General features: G+C 44.2%; 1 protein-coding gene across 1 annotated transcript in view; it reads right to left on the bottom strand.

Moving 5' to 3' along the window:
• Positions 1 to 2,548: 2,548 nt before the first annotated feature.
• COLEC12 (collectin subfamily member 12) overlaps positions 2,549 to 22,062 on the bottom strand; it is a 202,237-nt gene continuing 182,723 nt past the window's right edge. The window contains exons 6-10 of the mRNA XM_056137914.1: positions 14,861 to 15,358; positions 13,515 to 13,651; positions 11,827 to 11,936; positions 5,664 to 5,809; positions 2,549 to 3,242 (exon numbers count right to left, since the gene is read on the bottom strand). Of these exons, the coding sequence (XP_055993889.1) occupies positions 3,223 to 3,242; positions 5,664 to 5,809; positions 11,827 to 11,936; positions 13,515 to 13,651; positions 14,861 to 15,358 (911 nt within the window). The 3' untranslated portion in view covers positions 2,549 to 3,222. The remainder of the gene's footprint in view (positions 3,243 to 5,663; positions 5,810 to 11,826; positions 11,937 to 13,514; positions 13,652 to 14,860; positions 15,359 to 22,062) is intronic.

The following is a 22,062-nucleotide window of genomic DNA, read 5'->3' as shown; positions in this document are numbered from 1 at the left end:
AATAGCAGAGCTTCCAGGCTCCTACTCTGGCAACTGGGGAAGTGTGTGCGACTGAACTGGCAGAGTCTCACTGACGTCATGCTTATAAGGCAGGTGTTCTGTTGCACTATCCCCCGTAGGGGCCACTTTGTTGTTGTTATTTATTTTGGTTTTGGAGTCACACTGGTGGTGCATAGGGTCTGCTTCCTGCTCAGTGCTTGGATTGGGGTGGGGGTTTCTTCTGGTGATGCTCAGGGGACCATGTAGTGCCAGAGACTGAACCCTGGGTTTCTGCATGTGAAGCTTGTTTTCTGGTCTGTTGAGCCATCTCCCTGGCCCTGTTTTATTTTAATGGGCACAGACATTACAATTTCTTTCTGCTTTAAATACTTCAACTGCTATAGATCAGTAGGATTGGTAGTGGGGAGTTAATCAACATGGATTACAAAGAGGAAAAGAAAGAATGACCACCCCCCTCACAGGTTGTACATTCTTCTTTTAAGAACTATTTAGAAATAAATGTTTCCTACTTTCTCATAGCATGTAGCAAATCAGATACCTGAAGACCTTTTCTTGCTAAAACTCTGATACCAGAGAATCATACATTATGAGCAGGTCACAGAAATACAGTATATAAATCACTAAACACAGTGGAGTGTGTGAATGAGGTATTATACAATGTGTGATAGTCACTTATTTTATTATTATTTTTTTTTTTTGTGGGTTGAAGTTACACCTGGCAATACTCAAGCGTTACTCCTGGCTCTGCACTCAGAAATCACTCCTGGTGGTACATGGGGGGTCATAGGGGATTCCTGGGATTAAATTTGGGTCAGCTGCATGTAAGGCAAGTGCCTACCTGCTGTACTATTGCTCCGGCCCCCTCACTGATTGTACTCAGAGTATTTTTTTAAAAGGATCCTGGTTCCTAAAGAAAACTAAAGGTTTGTTTTTTTCTGTTGTTGTTGCTGATCTTTGGGCCATACCTGGTGGTGCTCAAGGCATATTCCTGTCTCTATGCTCAGGTATTACTCCTGATGGGCTCCGGAGATCATATGGGATGCTGGGGATTGAACACAGGCCAGCTATGTGCAAGGCATGCACCCTACCAAGTTACTGCTCTGGCCTCAGAACTGAAGCATTTTTGGTTTGAATCAAAATCCTGCCTTACTCCTGCGTGAAGGTGAGGTCCTGGAATCATATCACCTTCCTAGCTCATCCCTTTCATAAATATGGAGTGTAAAAGGCCTTCCATGAAGGCACTGGGGAATGACATGACGTTGTCTAACTAAAATACCTCCTACATGACCCAATAAACCATGAGCTCTTGTTAAAGTTGGGAGAGGAGTGACTCAGCTATAGGAGCTAGCACTCTTCTGGTGACAGGTTCAGCTGTTTAATGTTTATTTATATTTTGACATGATTCTTAATTGAGAAACATGGAGGATGGCAGAAAATGAGGATTGAATTTAGTCTATAAAACCTCTTGAGTGGCTGAAGAACTAGTGCAGGAGTCACGGCACACGTCTAAACCCTGGTACAAATCTTTCAGCACCCCATGGTTCCTGAGCCAGCTGAAAATCCTGAGCACGGCTTGGAATGCCAAAAACTGAACTAAAATGGAAGTAAAAGCTTTTGAACATAAAGAGAAACCAGTGACCAGTTCCTTCCTTGCATCATAGGATCTCAAAGACTCAGATGACAGTGGAGCCCACCAGCCTGATGGGGCTGTGGGACAGGGCAGTGGGGTGTAAAGCAGCTAACTGATGACATTTTCAGCTGCAAAGATGGCAGGAATGGGACCAGAAACAAGCAACACAGGCCACACAGTTGCAGGCATGAAAGTTAAACTCTGGAATTCTTTTACCATTTTATTAGGGATAGGTATCAGCACTGCCCGGGAAGCTCTGTGGGATGGAGAAGAGGAAATCCGTTGGGTGGGAATCTAGTCTTTGAGCATCAGTGCTATTTAGTACCTCTCGTTAGAATGTTTTGTGCTAGAGTTTTCAGTGGCAGGCCAAAGAGGAGAAAGATGGGCTTAGAGGAAAACTTCTTTCTTCGTAAGAGTTCAACATAAGAACCAAAAATTCATTCTGGAATCTCATCATACACACATGCTTTGGAATTATACTTTGAGGATCTGACTTAGAAAACACAATCCTTTCAGGTAGGACACAGATTTTTCCATTGTATTATCTCAGCCTTTGGCTGATGCAGTACTGTACTTTCCTGATGGTTCATTTTAGCTGTGGCAGGCAGGAATCTGATGCCAAGTAGGTTCATTCATAAGCGAACCACCTTCTACATTGTCAAGTGCTCTGCTCCTCCTAGCAGGTACCCCTCTCCCATTCCTGATTCCACCAAAATGAAGTATAGGCACATTTTAAGTTGACCACTTCCTATGGACGTGGCCAGGCACACAGCGAGAGTGCTGGCTGGTGACATGGACCCACCTGAATGAGTCATGCATGTATGTTCAGGCATGATCTAAACTGGCAAAAACTGCAAGGATGTTTCTAGATACTTCAAGTGATTGATTTCTCTGAGAAAATGATACATTAAATATATATTCATACACATACTTTTTTTAATCAACAATTGAAAAAACTTCATTGGGTAGAATTAAACTTGACAGAAACCTGCTGAGGTTTTATTAGTACCATTACTGTTTTCTTTGGCTCCATGTATTATAATTGTAAAATAACAACAACAAAAAGAATGAAAGAAAAAATTGTAAAAGGCAAATATTTTGTACAAAAATACAAAAAGTTTTAAAAGCTCTTTAAGTATATTTCATATTATTACTAAGAGTTGGCCTATATACCTGTATGTCTGCATATTCTTCCTACATTTGGGATTTTAGAATGGAAGGCACTGATTACACAGTGTTGCTCGATGTTTCTATTGCTCAACAAGCAGTGAGTCTTTTTTTGATTGGAGCATTTCATACTTTGGAAGACAATATTCGCATAATTGTGTAGTTACTGGCTGAGAGAAATTTCTGCAGTTCAGTTCTTGTGCATTCTGAAAATCACATTGTGCTGAGGAACATTTTTGTTCCCAAGTCCTTGAGTAACGGTGGATGGTAAAGAACATAGCTGTCAATTTTTTTCCCAGTAATTGGCTTTCAGTGCTTTTATCCTCCCCCCTCCCCCATCTGGTGAAAAAGTAATGCATCAGAAAGAAGTATCCTTTGTCCTGGAGAACTGTCCAAAAATTTGTTCATGTTTTTTCCTCATTTCATTATACGGCAGATGATAGAACTAAAGGGGAAGAAAAGAGTTGGGAATTAGTTTTTTCATTTTAAAAATAATATTACTGTAAAATTTAGATGTTTAAATTTGTCAAGGAAGTTTATGTAAGTTCCCCCTTCCCCCAGGTTTTGGGGACACTGGGTGGTGCTCAGAGCTTACTCCTAGTTTGTGCTCAGGTATTACACCTGGTAGTATTCAGGGTATCATATGTAGGGTCAAATACCAAACCAGGGACAGACATGTACAAGGCAAGAGCCTTAAACATCGTATTATATCTTTAGCCTTGTATTTTTATTCAAATTAAGTCAAAGGTCAGCTGCATTTTAAATATTTAACTTTTTTTTATAATTGGACCACACCCAGAGGTACTCAGCGGTCAGTCCTGGTGGGGGGTCAGGGGATCATATGGGGTGTTGGGAATCAAACCCAGGTCAGCAGGGTACAAGACAAGCAGCCTACCTAGTGTACTATAGCTTTGGCCCTAGTGAACTTCACTTTTTTTTCTTTTGCTTTTTGAGTCACACCTGGGCTCAGGGGTCACTCCTGGCTCTGCACTCAGGAATCATTCCTGGCAGTGCTCAGGGGACCATATGGGATGCTGGGAATTGAACCCAAGTCGGCCGCGTGCAAGGCAAACCCTATCCGTTGTGCTATCGCTCCAGCCCCAGTGAACTTCACTTTAAAGGAGACTACTCTGGCAATACTCATCCCAATTTAAGCTCAAATAGCTGGGCAAGGCAAACAAATGACAAACCTCAATCATTTGTCACCCTCTATTGTAATCTCTTTTTCAAATATTTCCGACCATTCCCTGCAGCCGACTAGACTGAGAACTCCTTAGGTGTTTCTGGACCTCTAGCACTTGAACCAGTACCTGAAACACCAAAGATATTCCATACATATCTGGTAAATGATTGTATAATTTGTGCTGTTACTGCCAAAATTAATTTGAGAAAAATATATTTGAGGTTTTTGTTTGCCATCAGTGTTTAAAATACAGTTTTTAAATACAAATTGCTTACATAATTTATTCTTTTAAATTATTTAATGACTTTTAGTGTAATCACAAACTTGGTCTACTCTAATTTTGTTTTATTAAATTATTTTGGATTTGGGGGCCACACCTGGTTGGTGCTCAGGGATTACTTCTAGCTCAGTGCTCAGGGAGCACTCCTGATTTTTGGCAGTACTTAAGGAACTGGGGATCAGGCCTGCGATCAAAGCCAGGTCAATTGCATGCAAGATAAGAGCCTTGCTCAATGTCCATCTCTGACCCCTCTACTCTAATTTTAGAACATTTTTAAGCACCCCCGCCTACCAAATCAGTCCCCTAACCCAGGGTTTCTCGATCAGGACTATATAGCTACAAAGTGGCCTCTAGGACATTCCCAGGGGCCACAGGTGAAAACTACTAAAATGGGGGTGGCCACAGCATGGGATTCGGGGTGCAACTGGTAGAACTGCCTGGGGGGGGGGACCACTGGACAGAAACAAGGCCAGAAGACAGCAATGGTTGGAAAAGGCTCAAGCCATCTGCTAGCACTATTCAGAATTTCCTCTTTCTTCCAGCATAGACTTTAAAGTTTGGTTCTGATGAATAAAACTAAGGATCTGCTTTCTTAAGAGTGTCATATATTAGGTGAAGCTTTAGCTAAGTATCTTTTGAAGTAAAATAAATTTTCCAAAGCCCTTTTGATTTACAAGCTTATAAGGGACTCTCTCTCTCTCTCTCTCTCTCTCTCCCCCCCCCCAACCCCCTTCAAATTCAACTTTTGGATGTCTGCATTATCTGCATTATAAATGCTAGAAAAAAGACATAAAATCAGTGAATATGTTTAAGAACAATTAACTTGGGGCCAAAGGCATGGCTCAGCAGTTGGGACACTGGGAATCTAGTTCAAACCCAGCATCACAAACCCCTTCTGCCTCCAGCACTGCTGGGTGTAGCCCCAGACGCCCCAAGGGCCCCCCAACATGGCTCCGAGGTTCCTTGGCACTACAGGGCCTGAGCAATTCTTTATTCATAGGAATTAGCACTGAACTGTGTGGCCCAATTGACTAAATATTGCCAGGAATGCTCCCTCCACTGCTTAAGAGTCTCCCTACCCAGGAATAAAATAAAATATATAGGAATAAATAAAACACAAATAACAACTATCAATATTCATGATGATAATCTAGGCCAGTTGGTTTAACAGTGAGTATTCACTAGATACATTGGTCTCATTTACTAATGTGTCTAAGTCCTTGCAACTCAATGAAGAGGATTTTATTATTACTATCCTGAAATTAATAGCCTGCCCAGCTAGAGAGTGGAGAAACCAGTCTGGAATCCATTTGCAAGGCCCACATTCTGACACCTGAGTCTCCTCACCCCTGTCTGTGATAGCTCTGTGCTTCCGAGTTCAGACCCTACAGCTTGCAGCTTACCTGTCTCCTTGTCTTTTTCACAAATGAAGTGATTGACATCTTCACACTGGAAATCATTCCACTGCCCAGCATAAATCAGCCCAGCACAGTCTTCTCCGGGCCCATGGCCATGACCCCAGTTATCTGGCTGTCCCGCCTTCCAATTTCTTTGAACAAAAAGGACATTGCGTGTTACTTGTCTGGTCCCTCAGAAGTTTTCTTTAACAAAGAGCAGCAGAGAAATATAAAAGAAAAACAGAACAAAACAAAAGAAAAGATGGTATCATGTCACTTGTCCTAGAATGAAAATGCATGGGTCAAAAAGCTAGATGCTGACATTCAGAATAAGCAGCAGCTATTTTGCAGAGCAGTGCAGAATACAGAATGGGATATCTCCCTGCAAACTTGTTCTTTGCCACAGTGAAACCAACTCATTGAGCTGCTTTGTCATTCCCAAACTTTAGATGAACAACTTTCTAATGTGTAGTGGAATGCCAAAATTCTCTTTCTTTCCCTTACTTTCCATTCCCAAATGCTTGGACATTTCAACAGCTTGTCTCTAGTCAAAGTGTCAGGTAGAGAAAGTGAGAGTTCCTTGATAAACATTTACTAGAATGTACAATTACAGCACTTTGTTATAACTATCTGGCTACATAGCAGACAGTTGACTGCTTTATGTATAAAAATTTATTTTACAAAAAATGACTCATACTTTTAACTGCCTTTTATTGGAATCGAGACTCTTAAAAACAAGTTTTCTTTAGGATGAGTTCACTTGGGGCTGGTTAACTTGGATGCTGCTGCTCAATGCAGCACTCTGCCAGGGTTTGCTGTTCTGACACCATTTCCATGCAGTAACTTAGACATATTTCCAAGATTCAGAACTTGAAAGCTCAATTTTCTCTAAGGAGCAGGTCTTACAACACAGGAGCCTGTGGTTACCACTTGAGAGGATAAGCTTCCCTGCAGCGGAGGGGCTGAAAAAACATTGGAGCAGGAGGCATTTCCCCCAAATGTGACTCATCACCTCGCCAGCCATAGGATGTCCCAGGGTCACCCAAGGACAGAGCCCATATTGCTCTTCATCTTGTGATGATCAGACAGGCAGAAAGAACTAGAGGCCAGTGAAAAGGACCACTGGTGTTTACAGCCAAAGAGCAGGGAAACAAGGTAGAATAGACTCTCCCACACCAAGGATTTATTTTCTAATTTTTTTTTACAAGTAAAAAGTGATTGCACATAAGTAGTGATAAGTAAGGTGAAACTGTCAACTTCTGAGAGTAAAAATGGGATGTTACTTAGGGAAAGAATCAGAAATAGTCCATTTTTTTACTTATCCATGCAACAGGTGTCCAGAGAACATATACTTGGTGCCAAGGATAATTCTAGGCAACAGACATCCCCCCTAAGTCTCACCCTTGTTACTTTTTTACAGCCTAAGAATGAAAACTCTTAGGCTGTCATAGTGATCACAGAGATGAAGTTGGAAGGGAAGATTGTTTATTTTCAAATATATTTCTGTTCCACTTGAAAGAACCTTCTAGAAATGGTGAGCAGTGTCACTTTTTGACATATATAGATTGTTTTTGACACTAATGCAAGTGGGATTGAGATCAGTTTTGTTTAGAGAATCTGGATCTGTCATATCTAAATGTACAATAAGAAAACATTTGCTATTCTATTCTGTTCATTGAAACACTGTGTAAATGTGACTTCTGAGAGAAGGCCTGCTTAATACTTCCCCTTGTTATTTTAAGGCAGGTGAAAAGGTAAGTAGAAACAGGGGACTTGCAGTCTAAGACTAGGGTAAAGATTATCTTCTTTCTTACAATTTACCATCATTCCCCATTGTTTTTTTTTTTTTTTTTAAATTTTATTTATTTATTTATTTATTGAATCACTGTGGGAAAGGTTACAAAGCTTTCAGGTTTATGTCTCAGTCATGCAAATATCAAACACATTTCCCTTTACCAATACTTATTTTTACCATGAAGAACCCCAATAAAACCCCACCCCCCACCCCTCCCCGTCCCTGTGAGGCAGATGCATTCTAGTTAACACTCTATCTGCTTTGATTAGATTCATTGTTTCAATAAAAGATTCACCACTATTATTTAGAGTTTACTCCCCCCCCCCAAATCAGACATGCTGAAAAAGCATTGTGAAGTGATTTGCTTTCTACGGCTGGGTTCAAGAATTAAATGTTGGTTTTGGATTTCTGCTCTTTTACCTATTGACCCTGGAAGTATTTCTACTGAAAGTCAGATAGTTAAGAGATTGGTGTCTGTGTTCTGGAGTTCTGGCCGTGCTGGAGAGCCGCTCGCGGGGGGCAACCGGTGGCCTCGGTAGGGCGTGAAGGGCGGAGCGAAACGCCCCCCTTCCCCTGAGGTTTTAGTCGCCCCCACACTCCCGGCTTATACCTGCTGTCCACAAGGCTCCCATGTGGCCGCCATCTTTCTTTCCAGAGAGGAGAGGGCGAATCCCCATTGTTTTTTAAGGTCACCGAAATTTTTCATATTAAGTGTTCAACCTTCAGGAAGAGGAGCAGAATGCTCTGTGTGGCCATGAATGGAGTGACTGAGCTTGGAGCAGTGATGGCAGTTGAATGGTGGGTAGCCTGAAGTCAAGCTGAAGGCGCAATTTGTCTTTTAGACTGAGCATCCAATGTCTTAAAGGATTTCTTTGGAAAAGCTAAGCCCCATGGAATTTAGGATTTGTAGCCACTGCCCTTAATATGCATGCTTATAATAACAAGGAATAGAATATATCAAATTATAGATGTATAAAAGAATAAGCCTAAATAGCATTTGTACTTCATTCACAGATAGATTTTGAAAATAACAGCTGATTTTTGGGGTAGAGAACTCCTGATTCCCATATTAAACACACATGTCACAGAAGTGTTGGACAGAAACACATGTTTTCACTTGGACTGCATATTCTAGATACTCCAGGGACCTTGGGAGGAATTGGACTCACTGTTCCTGTGAGCTGGAAACACACAAGCACACCAGTTAGTGGGTGTGAACCACCCACAGGATTTGGGATTTATCCTAATGGAGACAGAGAACAAATGCTCTGTTTTGGGAATAACCCTCTCCAACCTCACAACTTAGTACTCTCTCATACATCACAAAACGGGGTAAAGGTTCACGGCCAAGAAACTTCTGCTGGTAAGAGCTTGGCTTCAAGACAGGAAAATCTTAGTAGAGAGGTGTTTCTTTGCTGTAGAATTTTCTTCAGCTGAGAAGGTCTGCATGGTGAAAGCTTTCTCTCTAGTGGCCTATGCTAGTGCTGCTCTTCGAAACATGAATCATGGATCACATAAGTTACTACTGCTTTAGAAGATACTGAACACTCCCTTTTTGGTTTCTATCGTTCTATGGGTCTCTGCTGAAGTGCACAATATGCATCATTATCAGTCTGCAAGGACAGAAAGGAAACACATAATTTAACTCTGCAACATAGACATGAGAGTTATTACTCATAAATTGATGGCATATTGCCACAAACTGGTGTCTGGTATGGAGGCTCAAAAAAGTGGACAGGAGGAAAAGAAACACTTCAAACGTGCTTTGGGAAATCTCAGGAAGAATATTCCAACTCTGGTATTCTAACACAGATAACTACAGGCAAAGTGGTCAAGAAAACTTCAACAAGCTATTTGCAATTCTGCTCTAAACACGGAACAGCATATTCCACTTGAGTCTGACCAGGATGCCAGCCCCAGCTATGATGGCCTTTTCCAAATGACATGCATTTATCCCATCAAAAAGTAGAACGATCAGCTTTGACATGTTCTTGTTTTCCTAGATGCTCTCCCTCTTTTGTCTTTTCTATTTCATTGCTTTCTGGTCATTAATATTATTTTCTTTTATTCATGTAGTGACTAATTTGCTCTTCTACTCTCATGAAACCAAAGCTTGAAGTAGAAGCATTGTTTTTCAATTAAAAAATTGCTAATGTTATTATTCTAAAGCTATAAAACTCCTGGTTATAGACACTGGGTTAGCTACAACCCATAGATTTTGATGATTTTGTGCTTCTGTTTTCTTAAACATTTGAAAATTCCTTTGTGATTCCTTCTTCGAACCATGGGTTATTTAGAAGTATGTCCTTTAATAAAAATGTTTGGATTTTTATAAGTATTTTTCTGTTACTTATTTCTAATTTTATCAGAGAACATATTATACACTATCTCGGTTCTTTTACATTGAGACTTTTAAATTTTGTTTTGGGGCCACATCCAGCAGTGGCCAGGGCTTATTCTTAACTCTGCTCCTGGTGCTCAGGGAACTATAGATAGTGCTGGGGAACAGGGCCCGGGATGACTGCTTACAAGATACGTTCCCTATGTGGTCTACTCTCTAGTTCAGTAAATTGAGGCGTTTTTGGCCAACTTACTTTATTTTAGTAAACATACCACATGCACTTGAAAATAATTTGTATTTGTAGTTGTTGGGTAAAATGTCCCATAAACATTGATTAATGAGGGAAGAATGTTGGACCCTTTTTGGAAATCCTGCTCTTCATTGTGTTTTAGAAGTAGTATGTCTGCTTATTGCTTGTGTCAGAGTTCTAGAAATCATATTTAAAAAACTTAGCAGTATAATAGCACCTTTTTTGTTGTTCCTACATGGCATGGTAGAAAGATTCTCCAGGACAGCATGGAGGCTCCAGGATAATTCACTAAAAGTTATCATGCCATGCCAGTGTGGGTCATGCATCTCAAAAACCAGTGAGTAGTGTGGTAGCATTATAGCACTGTCCACTGTAGCACTGTCCTCCTGTTGTTCATCGACTTACTCAAGTGGGCATGAGTGACATCTCCATTGTGAGACTTATTACTGTTTTTGGCATATCAAATATGCCATGGGGAGCTTGCCAGGCTCTGCTATTCGGGTGGGATACTCTTGGTAGCTTGCCGGTCTCTCTGAAAGGGGCGGAGGAGTCGAACCCGCATTGGTTGCGTGCAAGGCAAATGCCCTACCCACTGTGCTATTGTTCCAGCCCGAGTAGACTGGTGCTTCCATAAAGTCAATCTTCATAGATATAGAGTGAATTGAGTAAAATAATGTGTGTCCCCTTTCTCTGTGGTCATCTTTTTTGATTTTAGGCCACATGGCACACATCGGATTTCAAATCTTCATCAGAGGGTTAACCTTTATCCATGTTATACTTGACTTTCCCATGTGTAGCAGAGCCATAAACTTGTGGTTCATGATCACACCCTGGCCAGAAGCCCAGCCAGGACTGGAACCCATTATATGTAGTGGTATCCAAGAGGAACCCCCAGACCTTTATCAGCTTCGCAACTCCATTCTTGGGTTGCCTACACCCCAATTTGAGATGTATAATTTCTTTCTTTGACTTGACACACGCCTCCTTAGAGTTGCCCAGATATCCCAGCTCAGCATGTGTAATTTCTTTCCTCGACAGGGCTCTCATCTGCTAATATTTCCTAAGTAAAATTATTTTGCTCCCACTATTTGTCTTCTCTTAAAATTCCTTTCTGCAAGAGCAGACGGTGAACCTAGGGAATTAGGTCGTGGTCAGGGCTAACTTAGGCTAAGAGTGTAACCTACCTCAGTCTGAGACCACAGTGCCCTGAAAATTCAGTGGTAGTGACCGACTGAAGAGATCACATGACTGTCAGTAGAGCTAGTCGGCTGCTGTTGTGAGGGTGGCAGGACTTTATTGTCCACCCATGCAGAGGCTCAATCAGACTTTTAAGAGTGCTCATTTCTTTGGGTACTTCCCTGGAAGGTCGTGGCAGATCAATCCAGGGGTTGGTACCATTCATTCTCTCTGTTGTGGCTACCTCTGCCTCCTCTGTGTCTCCCTACATACCTCGTAAGCAGCAGAGTGAAGCCTGGTTGTGCTATAAGTCATCCTGGCTTCCTTAGCCTTCACAATACTATTCAAATAGCTTTATTATGGACACTCTGTGGTGTTATGAATCTTGTTTTTTTCACACAAATGAAAAAAATTCTCTTTAAGAAAAGAAAACTTCAACTCCAGAACTTATCAGTTCTCAACCACAATTTCCTACACAAAATATGTAACTGGTACCAGGAGCCTCAGTTTGAAAAGTATATAAGGAAGAAACTGTAGGGAGAGGGGCAAGAAGTGAAAAACAACCGTGAAACTGTGTCCAACAATCTAGAGGTTTCTGAGTACTCACTTAAACTCTGGAGATGTCCCATCCAGCCACTTCCATTCATTTTCATGTTCTGAGTCCGTGAGACCAATCCAGTGGCTATCTCTCCCGACAATTTGTTTTTTTATCCATTGCTGAAAATTCAATAAGAGTGAGTTACTACTTTTCAAAGCAGATATCTAAGGTTGGCCTTTTTTTTTTCTTTTCAGCGGGGGTGGGGGTGTGAGGCTACACTCAGTGATGCTCAAAGGTTACTCCTGACAGTACTTGGGGGACCATACAAGATGGCAGGAATTGAACCCATGTCTGCTGCATGCAGACCAAGTACCTATGTGCTGTACTATCTCTCCAGCCCCTAAAGAACATACAAATGATATTTCAGTGGTTCTTCCTCTTCTGACTCTTCTAGCTAACCAATGAAATCCCTCCAGCCCCTTATTCCACTCCTGCCTCCTAATTTCTAGAAACAGGAATAGCCATGGTCTTATTGAGTCCTCCCCTGAACAATTTCAGTGTCCCACCCAAAGAGTCTTGTTTTGGGGTGGGGGGTTGCTGGGCCACACTTGGAAAATGCTCAAAGCTTTCTCACTCTATACTTGAGAATCACTCCTGGTGGTGCTCGGGAATCATATGGGAGGATGCCAGGGATAGAACCCTGGTTGACCACGGGCAGAGCAAGTGCCCTAACTACTGCAGTATTTCTTTGGTGCCAAAGAGTCTTCTTTTAGATGGTGGGAGGTAACCAGGAATCACAACCAGGACTTCGTGTAATTAAGATAATGTGTGGTTGAGTTGGGATTACACTGAGCTAATTGTTAAGCTCATTTCTAGTTAGTTAAAAAGAAAGACCCTGCAACCATCACAAAGGCATTTGTAGGTGCCAGAGAGATAGTACAGTGGGTAGGACATTCGCTTTGCATATGGTCCACCTGGGTTCAATCCCTGGCACTCCATATGGCCACCAGAGCCCACCAGAAATGATCCCTGAGCATCACTAAGTGTATCCCTCCCAAATATTTGTAGGGGTTGGAATGATAGTACAGTGGGTAGAGTATTTGCGTTGCACACAGCTGATACAGGTTAAAACCCAGTTACTCCATTTGGTCCCCTGAGAACTGCCAGGGCTAAGCCCTGAGCACTGCCAGGTGTGGCCCCAAATAAAAAAAGTATTTGTATCTGTCACGAGACATAAGTTCTGGATCTTAGTTTCAGCCTCCACCCTGCATTTATTTGTTAAATAAATAATTTAAACCTGCTGCTGCCTTCTATCTCTAAACTAAGGGTAAAAATACCCATAAAACACTAGGGTGATTTTGAGCTTTAAAGGTCCAATAAGTGCTCGCCACCCTTATCACATGTGATCTTGGGATCTTTCTTCATAATCTTCCAGATCCTGTTGAGCCACAAGTCATAACCTTGTACCCTGACCCCGCAATTTCTCCAATCTTCTCCTGTGCCTTTCCAGATCTCTCAGCAGCTGCTGGGAGGAGCCAAGCAGTAGCAGGCATATGCACCAGCTTCCAGGTGGAAGCATTGGCCGTAATTTCCATGAATACTTCCCACTATTGGATAAGGCCCAAATCTCCAAATGCAGCCTTCAGTGTTTATGTGACCATGAATTCTTGATATATTTGAATCCTTAGCAAGCATGCAATTTCCAGATGTAAACTATCCTTAAATTATAGTTTCCCTCCAAGTATGCCAAAACATACCTGCTCCTCTCTTGTGTTTATGAAGACGAGATGTGAAGACTTGTCTTCACAGAAAAGTTTTGCATCATCAAAAATGTCTTTCTCCACCGAAAAATAATAACATTTGTCTGTGAAGTTCTTCCAGTGAGGTGGGCAGCCTAATGGTATAAAGGTTTGAAACTTTGATTAAAACACACGCACACACAGAGTACTATGACTTTTACCAGTTATGTTAGATATTACAGCCATGGCCCTGCTTTTCTTTTTCTTTTCTTTCTTTCTTTCTTTTTTTTTTTGCTTTTTGGGTCACACCCAGCAATGCACAGGGGTTACTCCTGGCGGTGCTGGGGGGACCATATGGGATGCTGGGAATCAAACCTGGGTCGGCCGCATGCAAGGCAAACGCCCTACCCGTTGTGCTATTGCTTCAGCTCCAGCCCTGCTTTTCTATATAGACATGGGAGCAGACAGGGAGGTGGCTGCAGGAGTACATAGTTGTTAAAGCTCCATGGCCTGGAAATGATGTATTCCTGGGTCTTTGTTCCTCTGAGCCTGGATTAGTCTTTATAATGGCAGAAATGACAGAATCTCAAAGGCCAGTGCAGGCACAGATTTTCAAATTCAGTCTGGAATCAAATGGAACAATTTCATGTCTGGTGGAAACAGTCCACCAGACATGAAAACTCAGAACCCAAACTGGTTTCACAGAACTACAGAGATACTCAAGTCATACGAAAAGAGGAATTTAGTTTGGGTCAAAGGAGAGAAACAGGCTGGTTTACTAATCAACACTGAGTTTTGCCAAAACTTTTATTATCAAAGCTCTCAAAGATGCCTGAGTACCCTCTCAAAAAGAATTGAAAGTGGGGCTGGGGAGCTGGAGTGCACTCAGCGGGCTGGGTGTGGGCCCTTGGGTTTCATCCCTGGCACTGCAAGGTCCCCAGAAGAGGGAACTGAGCCTCCAGCCAGGAGTAGTCCCGGAGCATCACTGGGTGTAGCTCAGAGTCCTCCAAGCCCCCACCAAAAAACCCAGTGACAAGAAGCTCCCTGCATGCCCCCTGAGGGGCCTGTAGGGCAGTCTGGGAAATGTTGGGGATGAGTTTGCCACAAGGCCTCATTTAGCTAAATCAGCCAGGGCTGGAAAGTGGAGTGAGAGCCTGGGCCTGTGACAGAGCCAGGTGCTATGCGCAGGGGCTGTGTGCCCACTCCCAAGCCCCGCCCCTGCCCCCATGGTGCTGCCAAACAGGTTGGAGGTAGGTGGGCTATACATGGGCTGCCTGCTGGGGCCTGGCCCTACCATGCACCCCCCTCCAGCCCCCCCAGCCTGGCCCACCCCATCCTCAGAGCAGGGAATGACTTAGACTCACCATTGGCTTCTGGTGCTGTGGTTGGCTCGTTCTGCAGGGCCAGGGGCACCGCTGCTCCTGAGGGACCTGGGGGCCCTGGGGGCCCTGGGGGACCCTTGGGGCCTGGCATGCCGGGCACCCCAGGTAAGCCCGGCAGCCCTCTGGGTCCAGGCACACCGGGTTCCCCCACAGTCCCCTGTAGCCCCTGGAAGCCAGGAGGGCCCTGGGGGCCTGGAAGTCCGTCCTTGCCCGGTGGGCCCGCGGGACCTGGATCTCCACTGGGGCCCTGAGGGCCGGGCTTCCCAGGGGACCCACGGGAGCCTTTGGGGCCCTGTAGACCTTTGGAGCCTTTTCCTCCGCGCTCTCCAGGGGGGCCGATGGGCCCAATGGGACCCCTCTCACCAGCAGGGCCCGGGGGACCCGGTTCTCCCTTTTCTCCTTTTTGTCCCTTGTTGCCAGTGGGACCAGGGGGTCCCTGCTGTCCTCTGTCACCTTTGGGACCCCGGGGACCAGGAGGACCTAGCAGCAACAACAAAAAAGAAATGGCAATTAATAGGGAATCCACTGTGAGTGACAGAGAATCTTAGCAAATCTCTAATGACAAATCCCACAGAAGTGTGGAAATAAGGACTAGTTCACACTGGGCAACCATGGGACTGTTAATGGGATTCTTTAACACAGAGGTTGTTCTGGTAAGCCCAGCCTTCTGGCGCCAAGCCTCCAGAATCCATGGGAATGACATACAGTTCTTTAGTGAGTGGGGGTGTCTGCGGGAAGGGGACAGTGATGCCAGCCACACAGAGATACACACTATTCACACTGGCCAAGATCTGGACACAACCACATGTCCAGAAGCAGATGATGAGATAAAGAAACTGGCACATATACTTGGCTATAAGAAAAGATGAAATCATGCAGTTGGCTGCTATGTGAACAGATCCGGCGAGTGTTGTCCTGCTGAGTGAAATGAGTCAGAAGGAGACTCAGAATGATCGTCCTTATATGTTGGATATAAAGAAACTGGAGAGGAATAACAAATGGCCAAAGACACTGGAACTGAGAACTGGTCTACAAAACTGATCTTACCACGAAGGGTGGGGTCTGAGTTGGGGACACCAGTGGAAGGTGTGGTGATGGACAATTTTCTGCATGAAACCTTATCACTAACAGTACTGTGAATCACAGTGCCTAAAACAAACTCAAATCAATAAACTCAAACTCAAAGCAATAAACTTGAAGTTCTCTCCATTCACTAATTCCTTTCTTTTCAGGGCAGGAAGGTGTGCAGCTCAGGGCAGGATTCCCTCTTATTTCCTCTTTGTTTTGACAAATGCGTATTGACGACTTGTTACATGACTAACACTGCACCATGCATGTGTTGACATAAAGAGTAGAATTAGACCCTCCCAATGCCATTGAGCTCCTTGCAGAACCTGGCCTTTCCTTCATCCTACCAAGCCCGGCCCTAAGCTGTACACCACTGGTGCACCTGTCCCTTCCACCTGTGTTAACTGCACCAGCTCAGGGAGACAGGGGTCCTGTGGGTAACAGTACCAGGCCAGAACCAGCAGGGAGCATTTTCCTAGTTCTAGTCTAATTATGGCTAAAAGCCTCCATATACCTCCTAGAGAGCCTGGCAAGCTACAGAGGGTATCCAGCCCGCATAGCAGAACCTGCCAAGCCACCCGAATATGTACCAAATATGCCAACAACAGTAGCTAAAATGGGTCTCATTTCCCTAACCCTGAGTAGTCTCCAGCTGAGTTGGGAAGAACAAGAGGTCTCATAATAAGCAGATGGTGCAAGTCAACAGTGGGAAGGTGCTGTGTAAGCAGCTGGCCATCAAGATGGCCCACAAGAGCACACCAGCCATGGGTGGCATGAAGAAGCTGCACCACTACCGGCCCGACACCATGGCGCTACAAGAGATCTGCCAGCTACCTTTCCAGCGGCTGGTGCACGCAAGATCACATAGGACTTCAGACCAATCTGCGCTCCCAGAGCACGGCTGTCATGGCGCTGCAGGAGGCGTGCAAGGCCCTACCTGGTGGGGCTCTTCGAGGACACCAACCTCTGCACATTCCCTGCCAAGCCCATCACCATTATGCCCAAAGACATCCAGCTGGCATGCCGCATCCGGAGAGAGAGCATAAAGTTTACGATGCTAATATCTCAGGGCTGGGACAAATGGAGACACTACTGGAACCAGCTGGAGTAATGGGATGACAGTGACAGTGACAGCCTAATTATGCAAACAGGAACTAGTCCTTGTTTCTGCACTTCTGTGGCATTTGTCGTTGGAGATTTGCTAATTTTTTTTCTTTAGTCATATCTTAAAATTTATTAGTGAAACTTTTAAAACTAAATTCATATATTTTTCAACTCTACAGAGTCACACACAGTCATATACATTCAACACATCACAAGATAAAGTGATGTGTTGAATGTATTAATTCCCTATTAATATGTAGGAAGGTATGATTCCTTATAAACTTCCATGCACCATTAGTAAAATATTCATATTATATGAAAAAGAAAGTTATATTAAGAATTCTATTACAATTTGTCCCTTTTCGGCTCTGAGGTAACACCCTGAAGCTACAGCCAGCTCTGTGCTCAAGGATTGCTCTCAGTGGTAATCAGGGTACAATATGCAGTGTCAGGGAACGAGCCACAGTTGGCTGCATACAGGCCAACTGCCTCAACACATTGGAAAAGCAAGGGAGGTGGGAGGAGAGAAAACCAGGAGTGGACTCTCCTCTTGGCAGGGGAGAAAACACTTTTCCATCAAAGCAGCAAAAAATAAGTTTTCTCTAGAGGCTGGAGAGATGGTACAGTGGGTGGGGCACTTGCCTTGCCTGTGGCTGACCTGTGTCTGCTGATCCCTGGCATTCCATGTGGTCCCCCTCCACCATCAGAAGTGATCTTGAGCATTGCTGGGTAAATATCCCAAAACCAAAACCAAACAAAATAGTGGTAATGGGGACAGGGGTGGCAAAGGTAGAAAATATTTGCTCATCCCTTCCCAAACCATAAAAATGTTCACGCTCTCAGGGATCATGGAACATCATCCAGAGATCTCACACCGGAAACTGTATGATCCATTTCTGAGCTATTTCCCCCATCTGTTCTATCACCCAAGTCTATGGAGAAAAGCTGGGAGCAGAGATGCTCAGCTCACTGTTCAGGGTTACTGAGCTGTGCCAGAGAGTTAGTCTTGGAGAAAACCACACGGCGGCCAGAGTCTCAGCGTGGTACAGGAATAGGAACTCAGCTTCTTCCAGTGACGTCAGTGAGGTGAATGCATCTCAGAGGTTTTGGTTCTCAATTATTTAGCTCACCAGAATCTCCATTATCTCCACTTCTGAACTACCGTTGCAAGCATGGATGAAAAAGGCCCACTCAAAATAAAGTAACATACTAGGAGACTAACACCTAAGGACAGTAGAAATAGGGTCAGGAGGATTGCCCCATGGCTTGGAAGCCAATATCATTCACTGGGGGAAAAGGTAGCTGGGATGGAGAAAGAAGCACTAAGTAAATGATGGTTGGAGAGATAACTTGGGATAGTAGATGTGTACCAAAAGTAGGCTACGGACCAAACATGATGGCCATAACACCCATAAGGACAAAGAGAGTAAGAGGGAATGTACCTGCGACAGAGGCAGGGGGTGGGAAGGCGTGGTGGGGAGAGGGATACTGGGAACATTGGTGGTGAGAATGGGCGCTGCTGGAGGGTTGGGTACTTGAACATTGTTTGACTGGAACGCAATCATGAAAGTTTGTAAGTCTATAGCTACATCTCACAGTGATTCATTAAAACAAAAAAGAAAAAAAAACAAAAGCAAAAGGCCCACTCTTATTCTCTACAGAAGCAGGAAGTCTAAGGTGAGAGGTGTTGGGAACATGAAGAAGAGGTAGGTGATCGTGGGGGTGGGAGCTTCCCCAGCAATGGTTGGGAACCTGAAGTCCAGTGGCTGAGCAGAGCTGGGACTGATGGTTCAGTGTTCAGGCCCGACAATGTGCAGTGGTGCTGAGGTGAGGCCACACAGTGTTAGGGATTGAACTTGGAGCACTTCGTACACCAGGCATATTTTCTAGTCCTCTCACCTAACTCCCTGATCCCCCACCTAAGTTTTCTTTTTGGGGGGGGGGGGGTTTGGCACATCTGCCTATGCTCAGGGATTACTCTTGGCTCTGCATTCAGAGATCACATCTGGTGGTGCCAGGATTGAATCCAGGTTGGCCATATTCAAGGCAGTCACCCTATCCTGGATGCTTGTACTATATTATCTTCCTGGTCCCACACCTAAATTTTATCTGTATTCCCTTTTCCTCACTGGTAGTGCTTCCTACCTTCCTTCAGGGATCGCTCTCTGCCCCTTCCTACCCAAAACCTTTGATGGACACCACACTCTCCTCATACCACCATGCCCCAAATCAACTCACCATCTCTGGTCTCTGTCAGAAACCCCAACCTGCATGCCTCTTAGCCTAGGCCCTGGCATTGGCTTTCCTTAGCTGGGGCTAGCCACGAGATAAGTCAATCAGGGATTTACTTAACAGGACCCTCCTTGAGTTTTGAGAGTTTATCCTAATGGTTGCGGCCGGCTTCAGGTGCATTCCTTCTGGGCACATCTGTTCCCTAAATGAGGCTAGAGAAGACTTTAGGAGGAGCACCCTACCCGTGAGCCCATCACATCTACTTCTGCCCACCAGCTCCTGTGAGGTGCTCTGTCATTAGTTCCCTTGGATACTAGATCCTAAGTTCCATCTGCTGGTTCAACAATCCATTTTTCCCCCCTTGAAATATCTGTCAGATCCCCCAGCCTGCATGCCTAAGACTGACCTTATCAAGTCTGCTGTTTCTGGCTCCCTCCATCACCCTCCACACCATCACAATCCCATGTGTATGCTCTTATCTTTGAACTTTCTCCTCTTTAATTTTTCTACATCATTACATACCTGCTTACTTGCTATTTAATATAGTTGATTATCTCCATTCATCCTACTCTGCATCTCTCCCACATTTTTCTTAACACACAACTCTGACCTCCACTTGCTCTTGGATATTCAGCCCCTATTTGGTCATCTGGTGCCAAGTTTTTTATGAGCTGGTCTCACCCATGTTTAGTCCATCCTCCCTTGCACTTCTGCACATTTCTGCACTTGAAATTCCCTCTTCCCATATCCATCTGGAAAAATCCTGATGTAACCCTCCCAAGTCACTCCAGATGGAAGATTTTCCTCATTCTTTAATCACTTAGTCCTTGTTTGTTCTTTGAGGACCCTCCTCCATCTAGCAGCTAGCAGAGTCTGGTGCTGAGTCATTATTGAGTGTTTATCAAATCAATGTGTATCCTACATCAACATGCAGTGTGTGCTACTGTTAACACTTTGGGGCCCAGGAGAGACGAAAAGAGAGAGGTTTCAGGAAAATAGAAACCTGTGTTGTGTCACTTCCCTTCTGCTCTGAGTATCCCTCTGCCAAGTCAGGGTGACACTGGCGGCCACTATGGGAAGATCAGGGGAGATGTCTTTCCTGGCTCACACTGATCATGCAGAGGCCTCTGCAGGCTGAGTGACTTCTGCTTGACTTGAGTTGGCTCATTAAATAGCCGAGGCTATTTAGGAAAGACAGGGGAGGTAGACAGCTCGGTGGGAGGCCACAAGTTAGATCCCATCTGCAGTCCTGGTGACATTGCCACCTGCGAGGCCGGCGCCACGAAAGCCTGCTCTACAACACGTGTGTGCAGGCATGTGTTGTACACTACAGTGTGTGGCCTGAGGAACACTGCAAATCAGTGGATGCTGCCACCAATTTGTGACCTCTGGTCATGGCATCAATGGCAACAAAAGGTAAAATTTTTAAAAAATTGACTAAGTTGCTGTGGCTGATACAGTGGCACAGGATTAATAGTTGTGATGGTGGCATGTGCTCTGATGATGTATTGAGGAAGACCCGCGTGAAGTGATACTGACGATAAACTGAAACAGATTTCTAATTTGTTTGAATTGAGCAAAAGATGAAAGTAACTTTCTTCCTCAAATACTTTTGTTCTGTTTGTGATCTATGTTTACTCTCAGAAGCCCAAATAACGATGAAAGTGTATTAGAAATATCAGTACTTTAGAAATTCTTTCTGTGATCTCTCAGGAACTTGCCAACCATCAGATTTCTTAATCACTCACACCTGGGATCACAATAAAACAGCCAGGCCCTGAACTAATGATGGTTCAGGGTCTGATCTTCCTGATCCGACAACCTTGCGGTGGGAAATGTATTTCTTCCAGATTCCTGGCTCTGGTTTCTGACTGAGTTCCAAACACACATGCCTTTTTCTTCCTCTCCTGACATGAATCCCACACCTCTTACCTGGCGACAGCTTTTCAGTGCAGCTTTCCCCTCTAACTGAAAGCAGCAGCTTTACTTGGTTTTCACTAGGATGGCTTATTTGGGAGTTGTCTGGGAATACTTAACCATTGCATAAAAATGAATGCTAACAGTGCTGCCAGTCTCACACCCCGCCATCGCCACCCCCCCCCCCCCGCCCTCGCAACACCTCTCCAATATACCAAGCCATACCAAATCGGAGTATTCTATTTTTATTTTTGGATATTTTTTCCATCCACACACTGGTTTACAATATCAAGGTACTTCAGAGAGTTAACATCACATCTCTGGGAGCATGCTGGTTTGGGAGGGCAGAAGGAACCTGTAATTTTATTGCTTTCTGGGGTCAGGCAGTATGTCATGTTCAGTTATTCCCCTCCTGACTGAAAGTAACTGTTGAATATCTCCACTTATTCCAAGTAGAGGATGTGGCTTATTCTTAAGAATAACATCAAAGTGGATTCCATAGTCAGCACAAAATACCACAGATACCAGATCTTGGGAAGGAAGGGAACAGATATTAAGAGGAGAAGCAAGCTTTGCCTCTGATAAAGGTCTAAAAGTCTATGTTCTGGTGATGTCTTGCTCAGCTGGATGAGCTAAATAATGAATCCCCACCCTCCGCCCCAGCCGCCCCCTCCCCCAACCCCATCCCCATCTGACTCTCTGAATAAAAGCATGCATATTGTTCATGGTTGTAGATAAATTCAGGACCAGTGCACTACTATCTGTGTCTTCATTCATAGCTGCCCAACCTTGGGGGAACCATTGCTGAGCAGGGCAGGAAGCCTGGCTCTCAGTTGCTGGGTAAAGTGACCCCCTACCTCTGT

The sequence above is a fragment of the Sorex fumeus genome, unplaced genomic scaffold (genome assembly GCF_029834395.1).
Source record: "Sorex fumeus unplaced genomic scaffold, SorFum_2.1 ptg000128l, whole genome shotgun sequence".
Classification (NCBI taxonomy): domain Eukaryota; kingdom Metazoa; phylum Chordata; class Mammalia; order Eulipotyphla; family Soricidae; genus Sorex; species Sorex fumeus.
The sequence above is the reverse complement of the archived record's forward strand: the minus strand, read 5'-3'. Positions and strand labels throughout refer to the sequence as shown.